Consider the following 21,001-nt stretch of genomic DNA (forward strand, 5'->3'; position numbering starts at 1 on the left):
AGATTTTTCTTAAAAGAGATGATGCTCAAAACTCCTCATAAACTCATATAGAAATCAGTGTTTCTCTCATTTTAGATGTAAAAGTGTTACATACTTGTGAATACTTAGTCCCCTCATACTCATTTTAAAAACTCAACTCTCCTCACTCTCATACTCAATTACTCAAGTCTTAAAACTAGTTATAAATAATTGTAGAAAACTTCTCGAAAGACTTTCTTGGACTTTACTCTTAATCTTTAATTTTATTTGAAAAGTGAAATTAAGAGACATGATTAGGATATATGTAGGATCTCTCAATGATTTATGAAGGTTTAGATAGTTAGGATTAAGAAGGGAATGAAACCTAAACAAAAAGGAACAAGTATAGATCGTAGAACGGAAGGGAAAGTGGACTGACGTGATTTAACGTTTGAAGCACACCTCATCCAATTCTAGGTGTTCAATGATCGTAAATAGGTATAAAACCCAACTAAATTAGTTGGGGTCGAATCCCACAGGGAGCGATACGTGTTTTAGATTCAATTGGGAAGTGTAAATGTGGTCAAATCAGTCATTGGAATAAAAATTATTGAATAAAGACAATATTCAAATTAGGGGGTGACACGAATGTCATATTGGGGGAGTTTTGGTTTTAATTATCAACTACAAACAGCAGTCACAAACAATACGAATTAACAATATAGAGACAGATTTTTGGGATGTGATCGATTATAGGCTAATATAGACATATGGGTAATTGCAGCTATTAGAAAATAGCTAGATATTAGTGAGTAGGCAAGACTATAAAGGGGGTAATTTTCTCTCGAAAACAATTAGCCCGAATCAAGTGATTTCTCTCGAACGTCAACAAGCATGCAAATTAAGAGCAGACCACACCTTAATCCATTCACTCCTTCGAGCTAAATGTGTGTGATTGGGTTTAGGATTTACTCTCTCGAGCTAAACCCAGATTAACCTAATACCCACAAACCATCAATCAAAAACCTTAGTTCTAAAACCTCTCTTTCGAGCAAGCCAAGAACACAAACATAGAACTGCATTTGCAACTACAATTCTTAAATTAAACCACAATTAATGAATAAACTCACTTTTAAATAGCATTTAAACAAACAATTAGCAATACCCATAAGTTAAATCAATGCATAATCATATGATCACACCCCAAGAATTGGGATTTTAGCTAGACATCATAAAAAGGTAAAAACAGTTACCAAACTCATTATCCATCAACTAGGTAAGAGAGATTTTTTATTTACAATGGTCCAATTTGATGAATCTCAAAAACCCACTTCCAAATTCTCAAAAGTGAATTTCCTCAATCCTTCAAAGATAAGGAAGAACTCTTGAGAAAAACTGTCTCAGATGTCTAAAGATTATTTGATAGATTCAAAAGATAAAAATAATATACAAGATACTAAACTAGAATGTTCAAAATCCTATTTATAGTCGCCAAAAATGTGCTACAAAAGCCCATTCGGAGAAGTAAGTCGGGCTCACTGAACCACTCAGCGAGCCGCCCTTTGGTCTCTTCCATCGCCCTTTTTCCTTGGCATTCAACATCTGGAAAGTTTGTAACTTTGGGAGATCTATCTTGGCTTCGCGGAATCACGCAGCGATCCGCCGCCTGATCCTTTTCATCACCAACTTGGTTCTTTCCTTCAGGGCTTGGCAAACTGGAACTTTAGGCGGTCTGATGAGCCACTCGGCGACACGCCGAGTGCTCTTGGCGATACTCGGGCTCGCCCATCTTCATTTCTTCAGAATGTTTTGTTCTTTCTTGCATGTTAGTGTCCTTGCTTTGTTCCTCAATTCATATTCCTGAAAATCAAGGATTTAACATCATTTATTGGCACAAAATAAGCATTTGAGGACACTAAATCTATATAAACAAAGCCCTAAATAAGTCCAAATCTAGGACTCATCAACACCCCAATTTAAACTTTTGCTTGTCCTCAAGTAAAACTCAAGTTCACCAGTTAAAAAAGGATGTCTCAAATAGTGCTACAAAAGACTCAATCATGAATGCACACAACAAGACTCAACTTACTCATGCAATGATCAATTGTGCACTCAAAGATTCAAGTTGTGACTCACCATTATCAAAGATGCTCAAGTTCACAATACTTGCTTCAAATCCAAGTTCAAGCTTAACAAAGGTACTCAAATGCCCTCACAACAAAGATGATTCCATATTCACACATAATTCTTCAACAATTTATAGCTCTGGAATCACATACAACTCTCACACTCACAAAGATGAACACATGCATGACTTCACCCATAGGTTTGCCCTTATTTTCCAATCAACACTTATTTCAGCTCACTTAAGATCATAAAGGTCTTTCAAGGCTTGTAACGGGGCAGAGTGTAAAGGTATGGTCATTTAGGCTTAGTGAATGCTACCCTCATGAAATATGGTCTGAACATCACTTTCTTCCTTTTCTTCAACATTTTAATAATGCTGAAACTTCATCCCATTATTCACTTTCACATGGACTACCAGATACCCCTATTTCTTTTTGCAATTTTCACAACTTTTTCATTCTTTTTCTTTTGCTTTCTTTCTCCTTTTTTTTATATGGAGGGGTTCCATCTTTTTCAAAATCATGGATCAAAGGGGACTTCTTCACACTTCTTGATTTACCTTTCTTTCCACCACACCCCCAACTTAGGCTTTAGGCCTAAGTTGGCTATTCAAACAAACCACACTTCATGAGGATTATGGGTGAATGGATAAAGAGAGGTCACAATTGCTCAAGTTTCTTCCAAGAAAAGGATAAGGCTCAAAGGTGTTCAAGTAAGATTCACACATCTCACAAGGTTGGCCACAAAAGAGGTATATTGTCAAATTGTTTCACTCTTCAAAATTGTTGCCTAAGATCATTTCAAGTGCTTGCATCAATTAGTCAACCTGACCAATCGGGCAAATTCTAGGTGTCATCACACAAGGTTCAAAGTAAGCTCATCACACAGGGCATTGGCACCAATATCAAACGCGACTCCATATTTTTTCTAGTGTGCAATGTTCATCACAAGAGACTCCATTCGATAACCAGCTAGTCACAATGACATGCAAAAAGTCCACATATTGTCTATGCAACTTCATTTGGCCTCATCATAGCCGCACATTCATTTTTGTTCAATTAAGAGTACTATTCAAGTCATCGCTATTGATTATAACCGATACTCAAATTTGCACAAGAACAGCCACATTCAAACACAACAAGAGGTGGCAAAATTTTTTAGATGGGTCAAAAACCATTTCTATTCAAAACAAGGAGCCACAAGCTCAAACATCCACAAGATAGAATCAACACACAATTTGAAACACAAAAACCCAATATATATACAAAATATAGTCACAAGAGGTAGGTATGGAAATACATCACCCCACCACAAACAAAAAGAAATTGTCCTCAAATGCAACTAATGTAATCAAAAGTCAATAAAAATGACAAAGAGGGAGGTAAAGAAGAATCATAACTATATAGCTGCTCCATCTGTCGAGGCAACAATGCCCGGGGTCACACTCCAATCTTGGGCGTCAGTGCCCGGTGTAACAGCAATACTGGCTCCACTATAGCCTGCCATGGACGTCTCTATCAGCGATGTCTGAATGACTGACTGTACAATCATTTCCTCCAAATCAGGCAGGTCCTTATAGATGGTCACCTCCTTGCATCAAGCTACTCCTCATTTGTCTTCGCCTCTGACTCATCAGCAGCCACATCATTCATAGGCACATCTCCAGTAGTAGCCAGAGGCATCTCAAAACTAACCAGGACATCCTGAGCCTCAGCTGACTCAAAGAGAGAAGTGAAGTATGTGGACTAAAAATAGTCCACATCCTTTCTCGAATTTAAAACTTCGGCTTTCAAAGTCGTCACCTCTGAAGTAACCCCCAGTCCTCTCTCACAGATCTCTACTCTTGTTGTGAGATCATCAATCGATGTCTGAAGGGGTGTCAATGCAGCTGCAATAGAGCTCTCAATCATCCAGGGCACCTCGGCCTCTAGCCGGGTAGCCCGCACATCAGCAGAATGGGCTAGGTGCCTCATTTTTAGGATCATGGCCGGAGTGATCATAGTAGGCTGGGAAGTATAGGAACTAGAGGCCTGGGAAGGAGTGGTAGCGTATGTACCTTAAGGCCCGGAGGCCGGAGTAGGCAAAGATGTATCTGCAGGTATGGACTCAACATCAACCTCCAGGGATGTATCCACTAGAGCTGCTCTCCTCTTATATGCCTCATCCCATGTGTACTCAGCCTTTATGCGCCAGATGTCTGTGAAGGATGTAGGTGTGACCTGATGAGTCCATGATTTGGACTCATTTAAGGATTTATTTAGATAGATTTAGTGTCATAAAATGCTTATTTTATGCCAATAACTAATGTAAAATACTTGATTTCCAGGTATTTGGATTGAGGAACAAAGCATGGACACTAACGAGCAAAAAGAAACAAGGCAGCTGAAAGAACGAAGAAAAGAAGGCTTGTTGATCGCATAATCCATTGGGCGAATAGCTTAGTGTTTATTACCTCACCTAAAGTTCCAGTGTGCTAAGCTCTAAATGGAAAAATCAAGTCGGCAAGAGAAAAGAGCAGTCAGCGAGTCTCCAAACGGTTCTGTGATGCAGTGTTGGAATGCCCAAAGTTACAGAACTTGAGGATGTTGAAGGCCAAAGAAAAAAGGCGATGGAACTAACCAAAGGGCGGATCACCGAGTTGATCGGCGATCCCGACTTAGTGCACCGAATGGCCCTTCGCAGCATATTTTTGGCGACTATAAATACATTTTCAAACATTATGTTTAGTATCAAATTTTATTTTGAACTTTCATTAGAGTAATTTTTGAGTTTGAACTGAGAGTATTGAGACAAACTTTTCCTTAGCTTGAAGAATTGAAGTTTTTCATTTTTGAGAAATTGGAAGTGGGTCTTTGAGATTCTTCAACTTGAACCTTTGTAAAGATGAAATTAATCGTACCCAGATGATGGAAACACAATTTGGTAACGATTTCTATCTTTTTATGATGTCTAGCTAAAACCCCAATTCTTGGAGTGTGATTATGTGATTATGGGTTCATTTGGCTTATGGGTATTGCTAATTGATAGTTTAAATGTTGTTTAAGAGTTATTTCAATCAGTAATTATGGTTTAATTTAAAGGGTTGTAGTCTCAAATGCAACTCTACCTTTGTGTTTTTGGCTTGCGAGAGAGAGAGGTTTTAAAACCAAGATTACTGAATTGATGGTCTGTGAGTATTGGGTTGTCATGAGTTCAGCTCGAGAGAGTGAATCATAAACCCTTTTCCACACATTCAGCTCGAGAGAGTGAATGGACTAAAGCGTAGGTTGTTCTTAATTGTTGTTTTTTGATGATCGAGAAAAACCAACTTGATTCGGGGTAAATTATTCGAGAGAAAATTTATCCTCAGTAGAGTCTAGCTTATTCACTGATTTACAACTATTTACTATCATTTACTATCAGTTGCAACTATCCATTTGTCTACCTTAGCCTATAATCCAATCACATCCCAAGCACCCATCTCATTACTTGTTAATTCGTGTTATTTGTTGCTATTGTATTTGATAATTACAATCAAACCCCATGTTATTTGACACTTGTGTCACCCTTTAATTTGAATTATGTTTTTATTCGTAACATATCTATTCCTATGATTGACTTGAAGATATTCATACTTTGATCTTGATTCTTAAACACGTACCACTCCCTATGGGATTCAACCCCAACTCATTTAGTTGGGTTATATTACAGAATAACGATCGTTGGCACTTAATATTGGATAAGTTGTCCTGATATGTGAAATCAAAATGGCGCCGCTGCGGGGAGTGGTGTTGGTTGAGAATCTTTAGCTAAGTTGAACTTTGTTCTTGTTAATAATAGTTGAACTTACTTAAATTTAGTTTTGGTTTTCTTGTTTGTGTTGTGAAACATGAAGTATGAGTGTGAACGGAAGCAATGGTAGCCAAGTAGGCCACCAAGATGACATCGGAAACCTCAACGATGTCAACGTGCCTAATGATAATGACCCCCATCTTATGGGTGGAATTGGTCCCATTCCCTTGCCTCCGGCTGAAGGGAGCGCGGTGTTCCATATCACAAGTACTATGTTGCAGCTCTTGCAATTAAAGGGGTTGTTCGGTGGTTTGGCTCATGAGGATCCCCATGAGCATATTAGAAACTTCGTGGATGTTTGTGGACCGTTCTCCTTCAAGAACATATCCCAAGATTCGGTCCGACTGAGATTGTTCTCGTTCTCTTTGATGGGAGAAGCATGTAAGTGGCTGGCTGAATTGCCACATGAATCAATCACTTCGTGGGAGGAGTTGGTCACCGCATTTCAAGTGCGATTTTTCCCTCCTTCTAAGATGATGACTCTTCGGGACAGCATTCAGAGCTTCAAGTGTCTAGAGGACGAGCCAATTCATAAAACTTAGCCAAGATTTAAGAAGTTGGTGCTCCAATGCCCAACTCATGACTTGCCTGACAACGTGTTGCTGCAGTATTTTTACCGAAGTCTTGATTCGGTAAATAAGGGTGTTACTGACAAACTTACTCCTAGAGGTTTGATGCAGCAACCTTATGTGATAGCAGCTCAGCTCTTGGATGGCATGACTACAATCGATCGGGCTTGGTACACCCGCGAAGATCAGGTCTCCCCTCTCACATTTAAATTTACCAATGAGCAAATAAACAAGGACCAAGAGAGGGATCAGAACATGGACAAGATCATGACACAGCTTGACATTTTGTCCAAAACAGTCATGAGAGCTGGTGCTCGAAGTGTTAATGTTGTGGGTGTCGGGTGTGTTAATCCTGATGAGGCGAAGTTTGAGGCTTTGTACAACGAAGAGGTGAATTTCCTAGCCAACCAAGGTGGTGGTTATCGTTCAAACTACTTGAGTTAGGGTGGTAACCAAATTTGGAACAGGGATGAAGGTTGGAAGAATCATGATAGAGACTGGAGGGATCCAAATCCCAATTGGAATGATGGGGAGAAGATAGGTATGTGCCTCCCCACGAGCGTCAGAAACCAAAGATTCGGAAGGTGGTCGGTCGGAGGATATGCTTTCTCGTATCCTCAACAAAGTTGAGGGGTCTAACAAGATTTTGAAAGAAATGAAAGAAGAAGTGTCAACCCTCAGTCAGACGGTTACCTCATATTCAGTATCAATCAAATAGTTAAAGACCCAAATGGGTCATATCTCGTCTCATTTAAACTCGAGACAGTAAGAGGGGTTGCCTAGTGATACTATGGCCAACCCCAAGAATGAAGTTTAAGTGTGTACTTGTGTTGTCCTGCGACGTTAACTAAGGCGCTGCTTAGGAGGCAACCCAAATTTTCATTTGCTTTTTTTTTTAGTTTGAAAAAATGGTGTGTTGATTGTGCAGGTCGAAGTGTGGAAGATGATTGAAAAGTGCAAGTTAGCGAGCTAAAAGTCCAGTCGGCGAGCCCAACTTGGACCGCCATTGGACTCAAGACATTTTAAAATTGGAGTCCGTAAAACTCGGCTAGCCCAGGAGCTGATTGGCGAATCGCCGACTAGATCGGCGATCACGACTTTGTCCGCCGTTTGGACCTCCACAATAACTGGAGGTCCTGTAAAACTCGGTAAGGTAAGTGTCCACTCGGCGTGTCGCCGAGTGGGTTAGCGAGCAAAACTTATGTCGCCGAATGGCCGAGAACTGGACGGTTTTTAAAACACCAAAGTTTAAACTTTCAAACTCTTTCACTTTCCCTCACTTTTGAACTTCCCAAACTCACACTGGCACAATATTTTCTATATTCCCTGCATTTTTATCATATTTTTGTCGTCGGTTTTGTGTTTGGAGTTGGATTTCTTTGTCGCCTAGCATTTCAAAGTATTTATTCAGCATCTAAGGTTAGTTTTCTGAACCCCGAATTCATTTTTAGCAATTTCTACTTATTTGTAATTGATTTTGTCTTAGTGTAGTGTGTTGGGCCTCTCTGATCGTAATTGTATATGTTTGCCAGTTTTAATTTGAATACCTTGCCCGTAATGTCTATATCGTTCAATTCCTGAAATTGTCATGCTTGAAATTGATTAAATGGTGGGATTGTGCTTGTATGTTGTTGGGTCTAGTCGGGTGAATTCTAAGTAACCCACAATTTTGCCAAATGACGTATTTTGCCCAATGATAGAGCGGTTGACGTTATTCTTAAGGACAAAAGTCGTCAAATAGCCAAAATTGGACAAACCGGGAAAAGTTTGAGTATCCCGAGGGCATGGATGTAATTGGTCTTAGTTTAATTGTAAGAGTGCATGTTTTGATTTTGTTTTCGGGGGGCTACGGGGTTAAATTTGGGATGTTAGGTTGAAAGTAGGCACGTTGGGTAGTTTGGCGAGCTGGGTCGAGCTCGCTGAATCACTCGGCGGTTCACTGAAGTTCCCCTTCTCACCTTTAATTTCATGCTTAATCTTGAAAATGGTTCTGTAACTTTTGGCGAGAAGCCTGAGTTCTCCAAGTGCACTCGGCGACTCGTCGAAGGTCTTCCTGGATTGCCCTTTGTCTGCGCCCCTAATACTTAAATGCACTGTAACTTTCAGCAGGCTGATCTTTGCTCACCGAATGTTGTTAGCGATTCACCGAAAGGCCTTTCCCATCGCGGACAGGCCATTTGTCTGAGAACTTTTTGGGCCAATCCTTTCGGCGATCCCGATCTCGCTCGCCAAAGAAATTCGGCGAGTCTGTCTGCAACTACTTTTTTGTGCTTTTGCTTGAATTGTTTCTAACTTTTCTCTGATGTTTTGCAAACATGGCTAGACCAAAGGTTGCTGGTAGAAACATGCCACCCCACAAGAGGGCCAAAGGGATAAAAATAAATGAGGATGTAGCTGCATCCAGAGCCAAGGCCACCAAACTTCCCACAACTGGTGGTAAAGGAATGGGAAAAGGGAAGGCACATGCATCACCGAAGGCCAGCTCCGACAGTGACGGTATCTACGCTACAAACCTCACCACTTCTGAGAGTGAGGATCAGCACCAGGAGCATCAGGCTGCAGCTTCTGAGCCTGGGGAGGATGAATCACTAGCAGCACAGAGGGCAGAGTTGAATTCCAAGAAACTTAATGATCCATCTAGGATCAGGACACCTCAGGCTACATATCCTCCCTCTCCATACAAGCCATGGTCCTAGCACCACCAATACAGGGTCCTCCTCCCAAGTCTATGAACAAACTGAAGACCGAGGTGCTGAGGACCATTATCGAGGAGAAGCATCTGTCCACTGATGGAGTTATTGACAGGTACCCAGAGATAATGAGTTGCTTAAAGTCGCACAACTTCCAACTATTCACCAAGCCTCATGGCCCTTACATTCCTAATTAGGTCTAGGAATTCTACGCTGCTTATGGAGCAATTGATACCACAAGGGAAGAATTCGGTAGCTAAATTCAAACTGGTTGACTACGTAGTTGTCAGGGGTAAGAGAGTGTAGTGTGATTTTTCTGCCATCAATGTCGTCTTAGAATGTACTACAAGACTTGAGGATGACTGTCAATACAAGATCAGGACAAAGACGCTGGAGAACATGAAGCAGTGGTTGGCTCTGTTGATATCAGGCGCCACTCCCAAGTGGCTTGAGGTTGGGGAAGCTATTGAAAAGAAGGACCTCAATGTGGCAGCAAGGTATTGGTTTGGCTTCATCAGCAGCACGATCATGCCCTCCCAAAATAAGTCTATTCTCCATCACGCCAAAGCAGCCTACCTAGGTTGCCTTATTGCGAGGACAAGACTGAACTTAGGGATAATCATTGCAAAGGAGATGTTCATGAGGGCCAAGCAGCGCCAGACTTTTCTTCCTTTTCTGGTGTTGATCACCGAGCTGTGCAGACGAGCTCGGGTTCCTAGAGATGATAAGAAGGATGTGGAAGTGATTCCCACATCTTCTATTGATATTCGGAGAATCAAGGCGGAGTATTTAAAAGATGAGAAAGAGAAAAAGAAGGCAACCCTGGTGGACTCTTCCCCAGTTGTAGACACAAACACATTACCTACAAAGGCACATTTGCCTACTCCGGCCCCTGGGCCTTCAGGTACATCCAGTGTTGTTCCTTCTGATACCCCTAGCTCCTCTGCTGCTACATTGCCTCCCAGATATGTTGTTGTTGTTGTTGTTGCTGCCTCCCGGTCCCCACTCACTCAGGCATCATTACTCCAGATGGGGCAGCTAGCCCATTCTATCGATCATGTGCTGCCAGACTTGAGGCCTCCATTCCGGGCATGATTCAGTCAGCCCTCACTGATGTTGTGACACTCTTGAGTGCTGCCATTGATGCACTTGAGACTATGATAGCGGTGTGTGAGTGTGACCAAGGGTCCACCAAGGAGGTGACGGCTCTAAAGGCCGCCATTGCTGCACTAAGGAGATATGTGGACCAGCTGAAGTCCACCGATATGTACATGATTTTTGGGATGGTGGAGATCCCAGATGTGCCAGTTGAGCCAGATATGCCTTCGGCTACCCCCGGAGATGATGTTCGCACTGAGGATATAGTTGACCCCGAGTTTGAGGCTGAGACAGAGGAGAAGATGCTCGAGGTTGCTAAAGAGGCTTCTTACGAGGGCCTTACAGATACTGAGGAGGCCATGATCGATGCATTTGTGTAGACTTCATTGGCAGAAACGAATTTGGCTAACCCGAGTGGACATGCTACTATTGATGTGACTCCGGGCACTGATGCCTAGGTTCAGAGCCCTACACTGGGTACTGATTCCTAGACAGATAGAGCGATTGTTTAGACATAATTTCTTTTTACCACCCTCTCTGTCTTCTTTTATTGATGTTTTGGATATTTTATTTCTTGCATTTGCCGACAAATAGATTTTGTTTTGTGGTGGGGTGAGGCCCACCTTGTGTTATTATTGTTCTATTTATATATTTGGGTTTTTGAGCTAGAAATTTTGTTTAGCACTGTTGTTGTGGATGATTGAGCTTGTGGCTCTTTGTTTTAATTGTAAATGATTTTTGGACCCTTCCGGAAAAAAAAATTGTGCCACCTCTTCTTTATGTTTGAATGTCGTTGTTCTTTTGCAAATTTGAGTATCGTTCTTGATCAATACCATTAACTTGAATAGTGCTCATAATCGAACAAAAAAGAATGTACGGCTACGATGAGGTCAAATGAAGTTGCATAGGCAATATGTAAACTTTTTGCATCTCGTTGTGACTAGCCAATTATCAAATTAAGTCTCTTCTGATGAACATTGCACACTAGCGAGAGTGTGGAGTCTTGTTTGACATTGGTGCCAATGCCTTGTGTGTGATTAGCTTACTGTGAACCATGTGTGATGACACCTAGAATTTGCTCCTTTGGTTCAATTGACTAAGTGATGCAATCTCTTGAAATGATCTTAGGCAGCTTTAAAAAGTGAAACAATTTGATATTATACCTCTTTTGTGGCCTACCTTATGAGTGTGTGAACTTCGTTTGAACACTTTTTGAGCCTTAACCCTTTCCTTGCAAGAAACTTGATGAAATTGTGACCTTTCTTTATCCATTACCCATAATCCTCATGATTTGTGGTTTGCTTGAATATCCAACTTAGGTCAAAAGCCTAAGTTGGGGGTGTGGTGAAAAGAGAAGGTAGATCAAGAAATCCAAAGAAGTCCTCTTTGACCCATGGTTTTGAGAAAGATGGAACCCTTTCATACAAAAAAAAAGAGAAGAATGAAACAGAAAAAGAATAAAAAAGTTGTGGAATAAAGTTGCAAAAAGAAATGGGGTGTCCAACAGTCCATGGAAAGTAAATAATGGGGTGACTTTTGAGCATGAATGAGAATGATGAAGAAAAGGGAAGAAAAGTGTTGTCATACCACATTTCATGAGGATAGCATCCACTGATCCTAAATGACCATACCTTTACACTCAGTCCCGTTACAACTTTGAAAAGACCTTTTCGATCTTGAGTGAGCTGAAACAAGTGTTGATTGGAAAATATGGGTAAACCTATGGGTGAAATCATGCATTGTGTTCATCTTTGTGATTGTGAGTGTTGATTGTGATTTCGGAGATATTAATTGTTATACCATTGTGTGTGAATATGGAATCATTCTTTGTGTGAGGGAATTTGAGTACCTTTGTTGAGCTTGAACTTGCATTTGAAGAAAATATGGTGAACTTGAGAATCATTGAAAGTGGTGAATAACAATTTGAATCTTTGGGTGACAACTGATCCTTGCACGAGTAAGTTGAGTCTTCTCGTGTGCATTCATTATCGAGTCTTGTGTAGCACTATTTGAGACATTCTTTTTGAACCGTTGAACTTGAGTTTTACTTGAGGACAAGCAAAAGTTTAAGTTGGGGGTGTTGATGAGTCCACGATTTTGACTCATTTATGGCTTTATTTGGATAGATTTAGTGTCCTCAAATGCTTATTTTGTGCCAATAACTGATGTAAAATCCTTGATTTTCAGGTATTTGGATTGAGGAAAAAAGCATGGACACTAACGAGCAAAAAGGAACAAGGCAGCTAAAAGAACGAAGAAAAGAAGGCATGTTGATCGCCTAATCCATTGGACGAATCGTCGAGTGTTCATTACCTCGCCTAAAGTTCCAATGTACCAAGCCCTTAAGGAGAAAAACAAGACGGCGAGACAAAGGAGCAGTCGACAAGTCGCCGAATGGTTCCACAATGCAGTGTTGGATCGCCCAAAGTTACTAAACTTAAGGATGTTGATGGCCAAAGCAAAAAGGCGATGGAACTGACCAAAGGGCGGATCGCCGAGTTGATCGATGATCCCGACTTACTGCGCCGAATGGCCCTTCACAGCATATTTTTGGCGACTATACATACATTTTCAAACATTATGTTTAGTATCAAATTTTATTTTGAAAATTCATTAGAGTAAATTTTGAGTTTGAACTGAGAGTATTGAGACAAACTGTTTCGTAGCTTTGAAGAATTGAAGTTTTCCATTTTTGAGAAATTAGAAATGGTCCTTTGAGATTCTTCAACTTGGACCTTTGTAAAGACGAAATTAATCGTACCCAGTTGATGGAAACACAATTTGGTAACGATTTCTATCTTTTTATGATGTCTGCTAAAACCCCAATTCTTGGGGTGTGATTATGTGATTATGGGTTGATTTAGCTTATGGGTATTGCTAATTGATAGTTTAAATGTTGTTTAAAAGTGATTTCAATTAGTAATTTTGGTTTAATTTAAAGGGTTGTAGTTGCAAATGCAACTCTACCTTCGTGTTTTTGGCTTGCTCGAGAGAGAGAGGTTTTAAAACCATGGTCTATGGGTATTGGGTTGTCATGGGTTCAGCTCGAGAGAGTGAATCCTAAACCCATTTCCACACATTCAGCTCAAGAGAGTGAATGGACTAAAGCGTAGGTTGTTCTTAATTGCTGGTTGCTGGTGTTTGAGAGAAACCAACTTGATTCGGGATAAATTTTTCGAGAGAAAGTTTATCCTCACTAAAGTCTAGCTTAGTCACTGATTTACAGCTATTTACTATCAGTTGCAACTACCCATTTGTCTACCTTAGCCTATAATCGAATCACATCCCAAGAACCCGTCTCATTACTTGTTAATTCGTGTTATTTGCTGCTATTGTAGTTGATAATTACAATCAAACCCCCTGTTATTTGACACTTGTGTCACCCTTTAATTTGAATTATGCTTTTATTCGTAAAATATCTATTTCTATGATTCACTTGAACATGTTCGTACTTTGCTCTTGATTCTTAAACATGTACCACGGATTCGACCCCAACTCATTTAGTTGGGTTATATTACTAACTAATGATCGTTGGCACTTAGTATTGGATGAAGTGTCCTGATACGTGAAATCATGACCTCAATGTCACTATTCTCGTCACGAGGAACTCTAGCCCGCCGACATAGCTGTGTAATAAGTACAGGGAAAGGAAGGGATGTTTGGCGCTGTTTGGCTCTCATGGTCGTCTCATGCTCTATGATTATCCCCAAGTCGAGGCTCTTCCATGCTACGATTGATCCGAGACAGGTTGCCTTTAGGTGGCCGAGGATGGACTCATTATGTGAAGGCATGATGGAGCTACTAATGAACCTGAACCAATACCGAGCGACGATGTTCAAATCCTTCTTCTCAATGGGAGCTCCTGCCTCAATCCACCTCGGGGTAGTGTCAGAAGTGAGAGGATCAAGCCACCCCTTTAAGTCATCTAGGGGTGTCACAGTGGTAGCCAAGCTCGGGTAGTCAAAAACTGACCTTCTATCAAATACAACGTTGATATAATCACCGCTGCATCTCACTTCTCTCCCCTAGACCATGAAGAACTCTACCGGTCTGAAGGCACTGGCCTTCTTCTTTACCTTAGGTACTAGGTCACCGTACGCCGTGTAAAGCTCTCCGACCCATGTAGGAATATAGGGGCCACGGGGCCTGGTAAACTGCTCAAACCTGTAGAACCGGAGAGTGTCCCACACATTGGGGTACCTGTCCACTACACCATCTATGGACAACATCTTCTCTTCAAGAATGGTCATCAGTCTCTCGGCCTCTAGCTTGTTGAGTAGCCGGGGAGGAGGACCCTGAACTGGTGGCGCTGGAACCACTGTCTATGCCAGAGCTAGCATTGTATCATTAGCAGGTGGGGTAGCCTCTGGGATCCTAGACGGATCCTGACGAACTCGGGCTCAAATTTCAGCCCGCCTGGTCTGTAGTGGCTGGTCATCTTTAGGCTCTGAGAATAAGGCCTGAGAGTAAATAGACTCCCCATCACTGCCGGAGTTGTGCTCCGGCCTTTCTGCTATGGGTGCTTTGCCATTCCCCTTACCTACCTTTGGAAGTGCTTTCTTTCCTTTTTTTAGAAGGAGCAGTTGCTCCCTCTTTAATAACGATTCCTCGTGCTCTTATACGAGGCGGCATACCACTATCATCTAAGTTGGTCCTAGCTATATCTTCAATACACACCAAAAAGTGTTAGAATTAATCCAAGAAAAATGGAGATAACATGTTTGCAGAAAGACTCGTCGAACCGATCGGTGAGTCGCCAGCCTCTTTGGCGAGCCAGATCGGTATCACCGAAAGGACTGGCTTAAAAATTACCCAGAAAAATGGCAAGTTGGCGATGTACAGGTCCCTTCGGCGAATCATTGACACCATTCAGTGAGCTCAAACTAGCCCACCGAATTTTACAGTGTGTTTTAGGGGTTAGGGGTGTAGAAAGGGTGATCAAGGGAGACCTTTAGCGAGTCGCCGAGTGAACTCGGGGAGCTCAGGCTTCTCACCGAAAGTTACAGACTCTAATCTAACCAAAACACGAAATTAAGGGAGATCTAGGAGGACTTTGGCGAACCACCGAACGGTTCAGCGAGCTCGACCCAGCTCGCCAAACTGCCCAACGTGCCAAATTTCAACCCCCTTTCCCAAAATCAAACCCGCCACCCCCGAAATCAAAATCAAACAACACACTCATGCAATTAAGCTTAGACCCACTAGACCCATGTCACCGGGGTACTCAGACTTCCAACGGTTTGGCCAAAATTGGTCATTTGATGACTTTTACCCTTAAGAATGACGTCAAACGCTCCATCATTGGGCAAAGTACGTCATTTAGCACAATTGGGGATACTTAGACTTCACCCAACTAGACCCAACAAATATTTACCGCAACCCAACAATTTATGATCAATTTTAAAGCACAAAATTTGGGAAATCAACATTTTAATCAATTTAGGCACAATTACAAAACTAAAATAGGTAAACTAGCACAACAACTACTATTTCAGACAGGTCCAGCACACATCAACAAGAGTTAAGCAATTGCATTCGAATTCACTGTTATTCAAGAGTTTGGGATTCGGAAAACCAACCTTTAAGCTAAAATACAAGTTTGTAAAGCTAGGCGGCAGTGTACTCCAACTCCGAGCACTAGATCAAGAGCAAAAAGCCATAAAACTAGGAAAACATGGAAAATCTGGAGTGCGGGTGTGATTATATAAGGCTAAAACGACGGAATATGAAAGAGTTTGAAATTTTAAACCTTTGGTATGTTAAAACCTTTCAGTTCGCGGCCCTTTCGACGATTTTAGTCGTCCTCGCTGAACCACTCGGCGATGCGCCGAGTGATTACTTACCTCGCCGAGTTTTACAGGACCTTCAGTTAATTTGGGGGTCCAAACGGCAGGCAAAGTCGGGCTCGCTGACTTGTTCGGCGAGTCGCCGACACATCCAAAGGCCTGTCAAGTTTTACAGACTCCTACCTGCTATTTTTGTGAGTCCAACAGCGGTCCAAGTCAGGCTCGCTGACCTCTTCAGCGATTCGCCGACTGGACACTTGGCTCGCCAACCTATATTTTTCAAACACATTCCACACTTCGACCTGCACAATCAACACCCGTTATTCCAAAAACAAACATAAAGCATTAAAAACTTGGGTTGCCTCCCAAGAAGCTCCTTAGTTAACGTCGTGGCACGACGCAAGTATCCACTCAAACTTCATTCTTGGGGTTTTCCATAGTATCACTAGGCAATCCCCCTTGTTGTCTTGGTTTTAAATGTGAAGAAATTTGACCCATTTGGGTCTCCAACTGCTTGATAGAGACGAAATTAGAGGCCACCGTCTGGTGGAGAGTCGATACATCTTCTTTCATTTTCTTCAAAACTTTATCGGACTCTTCAACCTTGTTGAGAATACGTGAGAGCATATCCTCAGTCCGGCCACCCTCAGAATCTTTGGTATTTTGACCCTCTTGGGGAGGAACATACCTATCATTCGCCCCTTCTCTTTTCTTCCAAGTGGCATTACGATCACGCCACTCTCTCTCACGGTCTCTCCAGCCCTCATCTCTATTCCAACCTTGATTACCACCCAACTTTGGGTAGTTTGCATGATAACCTCCTCCTTGGTTGGCTAGGAAGGTCACTTCCTCATTGTACAACGCTTCAAATTCGGCCTCTTCAGGGTTTACACCACCAACACCGACAGCATTAACACTTCTAGTACCAGCACCCATGACATTCTTAGCCAAGATGTCCAGCTGGGTCATCATATTTGCCATGTTTTGGTCTCTCTCTTGATCTTTTTCAATCTGTTCCTTTATCAATTTGTAAGTAAGAGGAGAGACATGATCTTCGCCGGTGTACCCAATAACCACTGGCTATCGATTTAGTAGTTTTAGTTTAAAAACCTCTCTCTCGAGCAAGCCAAAAACACGAAGGTGAAACCGTATTTGCAACTACAATCCCATTAAGTTCAAACACAACTACTAAACGAAATCACATTCAAACAGCAAATAAACCATCAATGAGCAATACCCAACAGTAAATTTAACCCATATTCACATAATCACACCCCAAGAATTGGGGTTTTAGCTAGACATGATAAAGAGATAGAAACTAAAACCAAAAAGTGTTTCCATCAAATGGGTACGATAGAAAATGTCTTTAAACACGTCAAGGATGAAGATTCTTCAAGACCTACTTCCAATTTCTTGGAATTGTAAACCTTCAAATCTTCAAAGCTCAAGAACAATGTCTCCAAAAACTCTAAGAACTGAAAAATGTCTAGAAGTTCAATAATAATTCGATACTAGGCTACAGATTTAAATGGGTATTTATAGGTTTTGAAAGTTTATGCTGTGAAGGACCACTCGGTGCAGTTAGTCGGGATCGCCGATACACTTGGTCATCCGCCCTTTGATCTAGTTCATCGCCTTTCAGCTTTTGCCTTCAGCATCTTCGCGTTTTGAATCATTGGGTGATATGGTGCTGCTTCGCGGAACTATTCGGCGATGCACCGACTGCTCCATTTCATCGCCAACTTGATCTTTTCCTTCAGGGCTCAGCACACTAGAACATTAGGCAAGATTAAGGCCATTCGGCGGCTTGCCTAATGCATTAGGCGATCCTCAAGCCTTCATTTCTTCGTTCTTTCAACCGCCTTGTTCCTCTTTTGCTTGATAGTGTCCATGCTTTGTCTCTCAATTCAAATGCCTGAAACTTAAGGATTTACATCAATTATTGAGACAAAATATGTATTTGAGGACACTAAATCTATCAAAATAAATCCCTAAATGAGTCCAAATTGTGGACTCATCAACACCCCCAACTTAAACTTTTGCTTGTCCTCAAGTAAAACTCAAGTTCAGCAGTTCAAAAAAGATGTCTCAAATAGTGCTACACAAGACTCAATCATGAATGCACACACAATACTCAACTTACTCATGCAAGGATCAATTGTGTACTCAAAGACTCAAGTTGTGACTCACCATTACCAGAGAATCTCAAGCTCACTATACTTGCTTCAAATGCAAGTTCAAACTCAACAAAGGTATTCAAATGCCCTCACACAAAGAATGATTCCTTATTCACATACAATGGTTCAATCATTAAAGGTTTCGGAATCAAGATCAACACTCACACTTACAAAGATAAACACAATGCATGATTTCACCCATAGGTTTGCCCTTATTTTCCAATTGACTTTTGCTTCAGCTGATTCAAGATCAAAAAGGTATTTTCAAGGCTTGTAATGGGGTTGAGTGTAATGGTATCATTATTTAGGTTTATAGGCTGAAAATCCTCATGAAATGTGATGTGAAAAACACCTTCTTTCCTTCTCTTTATCAATTTCATTCAAGCTCAAAAGTCACATCTTATTCATCTTCCATGAGTCATTGGGAACCCCATTTTCTTTGTATTTCCACAACTTTATTTCATAACTTTTTCTTTTTCAATTCTTTCTTTTTTTTATATGGAGGGGTTCCATTTTTCTCAAAACATAGGCATAAGGGACTTCCTTGCATTTACTTCATTTGCCTTCTCTTTTCACCACACCCCCAACTTAGGCTTTTGGCCAAAGCTGGCTATTCAAACAAATCACAAATCATGAGGATTATGGGTAATGTGTCAATAAAAGGTAGAAATGTTATCAAGTTTCCTCCAAGAAAAGGCTTAAGCTCAAAGGGTGCTCAAAAGAGGTTCACACACTTACAAGGTAAGCCGCAAAATAGGTATAATTTCAAATTGGTTCAAACCCTTTAAAGTTGCCTAAGATCATCTCAAGAAATTTGCATCACTTAGTCAACTGGACCAACGGGGCATATTCTAGGTGTCATCATGCATGGTTCACGGTAAGCTCATCACACAAGGCATTGACACCAAAGTCAAACAAGACTCCACACTTTCGCTAGTGTGAAATATTCATCGCAAGAGACTCGATCCGATAATTGGCTAGTCACAATGAGATGCAAAGAGTTCACATATTGTCTATGCAACTTCAATTGGCCTCGTCGTAGCCGCGCATTCATTTATGTTTGATTATGATCACTATTCGAGTCATCGGTATTGATCAAAACCGGTACTCAAATTTGCAAGAAAACAACCACATTCAACACATACAAGAGGTGGCAAAAGGATTTTGGAAGGGTCAAAAATCATTTACAATTAAAACAAGGAGCCACAAGCTCAAACTTTCCACAAAAATCAATGTATACACAAATTAAAAATGTCAACCCATATATATAAATAAAACGGAGTCACAAAAGATGGGCCTCACCCCACCACACATAAAAACATGTGTCCTCAAATGCAAATAAAAACATCCACCAATCGAAATAAAGTAAGGCAGGGATGGAGGTAAAGAGAGGGTTTTGTCTACACAATCGCTCCATCTGTTTGGGCATCGGTGCCCGATGCATCACTCTGAGTCTAAGCATCAGTGCTCGAGATCACCTCAAGAAGAACGGCAATGCCAAATCCACTAGGGGTTGTCACGTGCGAGTACTCCAGAAAGACATGCACAGCTACACAGAATCCCCGGGTCCATGAAGGAATATTAGGGTCTCTGATAGTGGACTTCCTGTTATAAGTGGACCTCTTGCCCTTGCCTTTCCCACCTGTTGTGGGAAGTTTCGTCGCTTTGCCTTTAAGTGTAGCTGCATCCTCATTTATCGTAATCCCCTTAGCCTTCTCTTGGACTGGTATTATTCTTTTAGCTGCTTTTGATCTAGTCATGTCTGCAAAACCTCGAGGAGAAGTTAGGAAATATTCAAACGAACACACAGAGAATTAGGCGCAGACAGACTCATCAAAATAGTTGGCGGGTCACCGAAATGCTTCGGTGAACTGGGTTAGCCCGCCAAAAGTTATAGTGTGAGAAGGGTTCTGGGGTGCAGACAAAGAGCGATCAAAAAGACTTTCGGCGAGTCATCGAGTTCCTTCGGCGACCTCAGGCTTCTCGTCGAAAGTTATAGATTCCAACAATACATTTAGCATGAAATTAAAGGCGAAATGGGGACACTAGGGAAACCACCGAGTGGTTCGGCGAGCTTGACCCAGCTCGCCAAACGGCCCAACGTGCCTATTTTCAACCCAACTTCTCGAGTTCAACCCCGCAACCCTCGAAAACAACATCAAAGCATGCACTAGTTAAATTAAGCTCAGACCCATAACAGCCAAGCATAATACCCACGAAATTTGCTTCATTTTAAGCACAAGCCTACACGATTTCGACAATCAAAACATTACGTGCAAGATTATCAAATTAAATCAGGCATTCAAACATACTAATTCTATCAGAGAGGCCCAGCACACGACAACACAATAAGATTATTGCAAATGAGTACAATTTTGATAAAATAATATCGGGGTTCGGAAAACCAACCTTTGATGCCGATTAATAAAGATTGAAATGTTAGGCGCCAAAGTAATCCACAATCCGGGCACCAATCAACGACTAAAATACTCTAAAAATGCAAGAAATATAGAAACTAGAGTGTGGGTGTGAGTTTGGGAAGATAAAAAGTGAGGGAAAGTGAATGAATTTGAAACTTTTAAACCTTTGGCATGAAAAACCGTCCAGTTCACGCCCATTTGGCGACATTAGTCGTGCTTCGCCGAGCTACTCGGTGACACACTGAGTAGTCATTCACCTCACCAAATTTTACAGGACCTTCAGTTATTGCGTGGGTCCAAACGGTGGTCTCCATCGGGTTCACCGAGTTTTACAAAGTCCAATGT

General features: G+C 41.4%; 1 protein-coding gene across 1 annotated transcript; it reads left to right on the forward strand.

Moving 5' to 3' along the window:
- Positions 1-10,266: 10,266 nt before the first annotated feature.
- LOC125858917 (uncharacterized) lies at positions 10,267-10,653 on the forward strand. Its single transcript, XM_049538687.1, has one exon. It carries the CDS (start codon positions 10,267-10,269, stop codon positions 10,651-10,653), a length of 387 nt encoding a protein of 128 aa, XP_049394644.1.
- The last annotated feature ends 10,348 nt before the right edge of the window (positions 10,654-21,001 follow it).

This window comes from Solanum stenotomum, chromosome 3 (genome assembly GCF_019186545.1).
Source record: "Solanum stenotomum isolate F172 chromosome 3, ASM1918654v1, whole genome shotgun sequence".
Lineage (NCBI taxonomy): Eukaryota > Viridiplantae > Streptophyta > Magnoliopsida > Solanales > Solanaceae > Solanum > Solanum stenotomum.

Coding starts and splice junctions, on each gene's coding strand:
- LOC125858917 (XM_049538687.1), top strand. CDS start 10,267: ATGATTCAGTCAGCCCTCACTGATGTTGTGACACTCTTGAGTGCTGCC.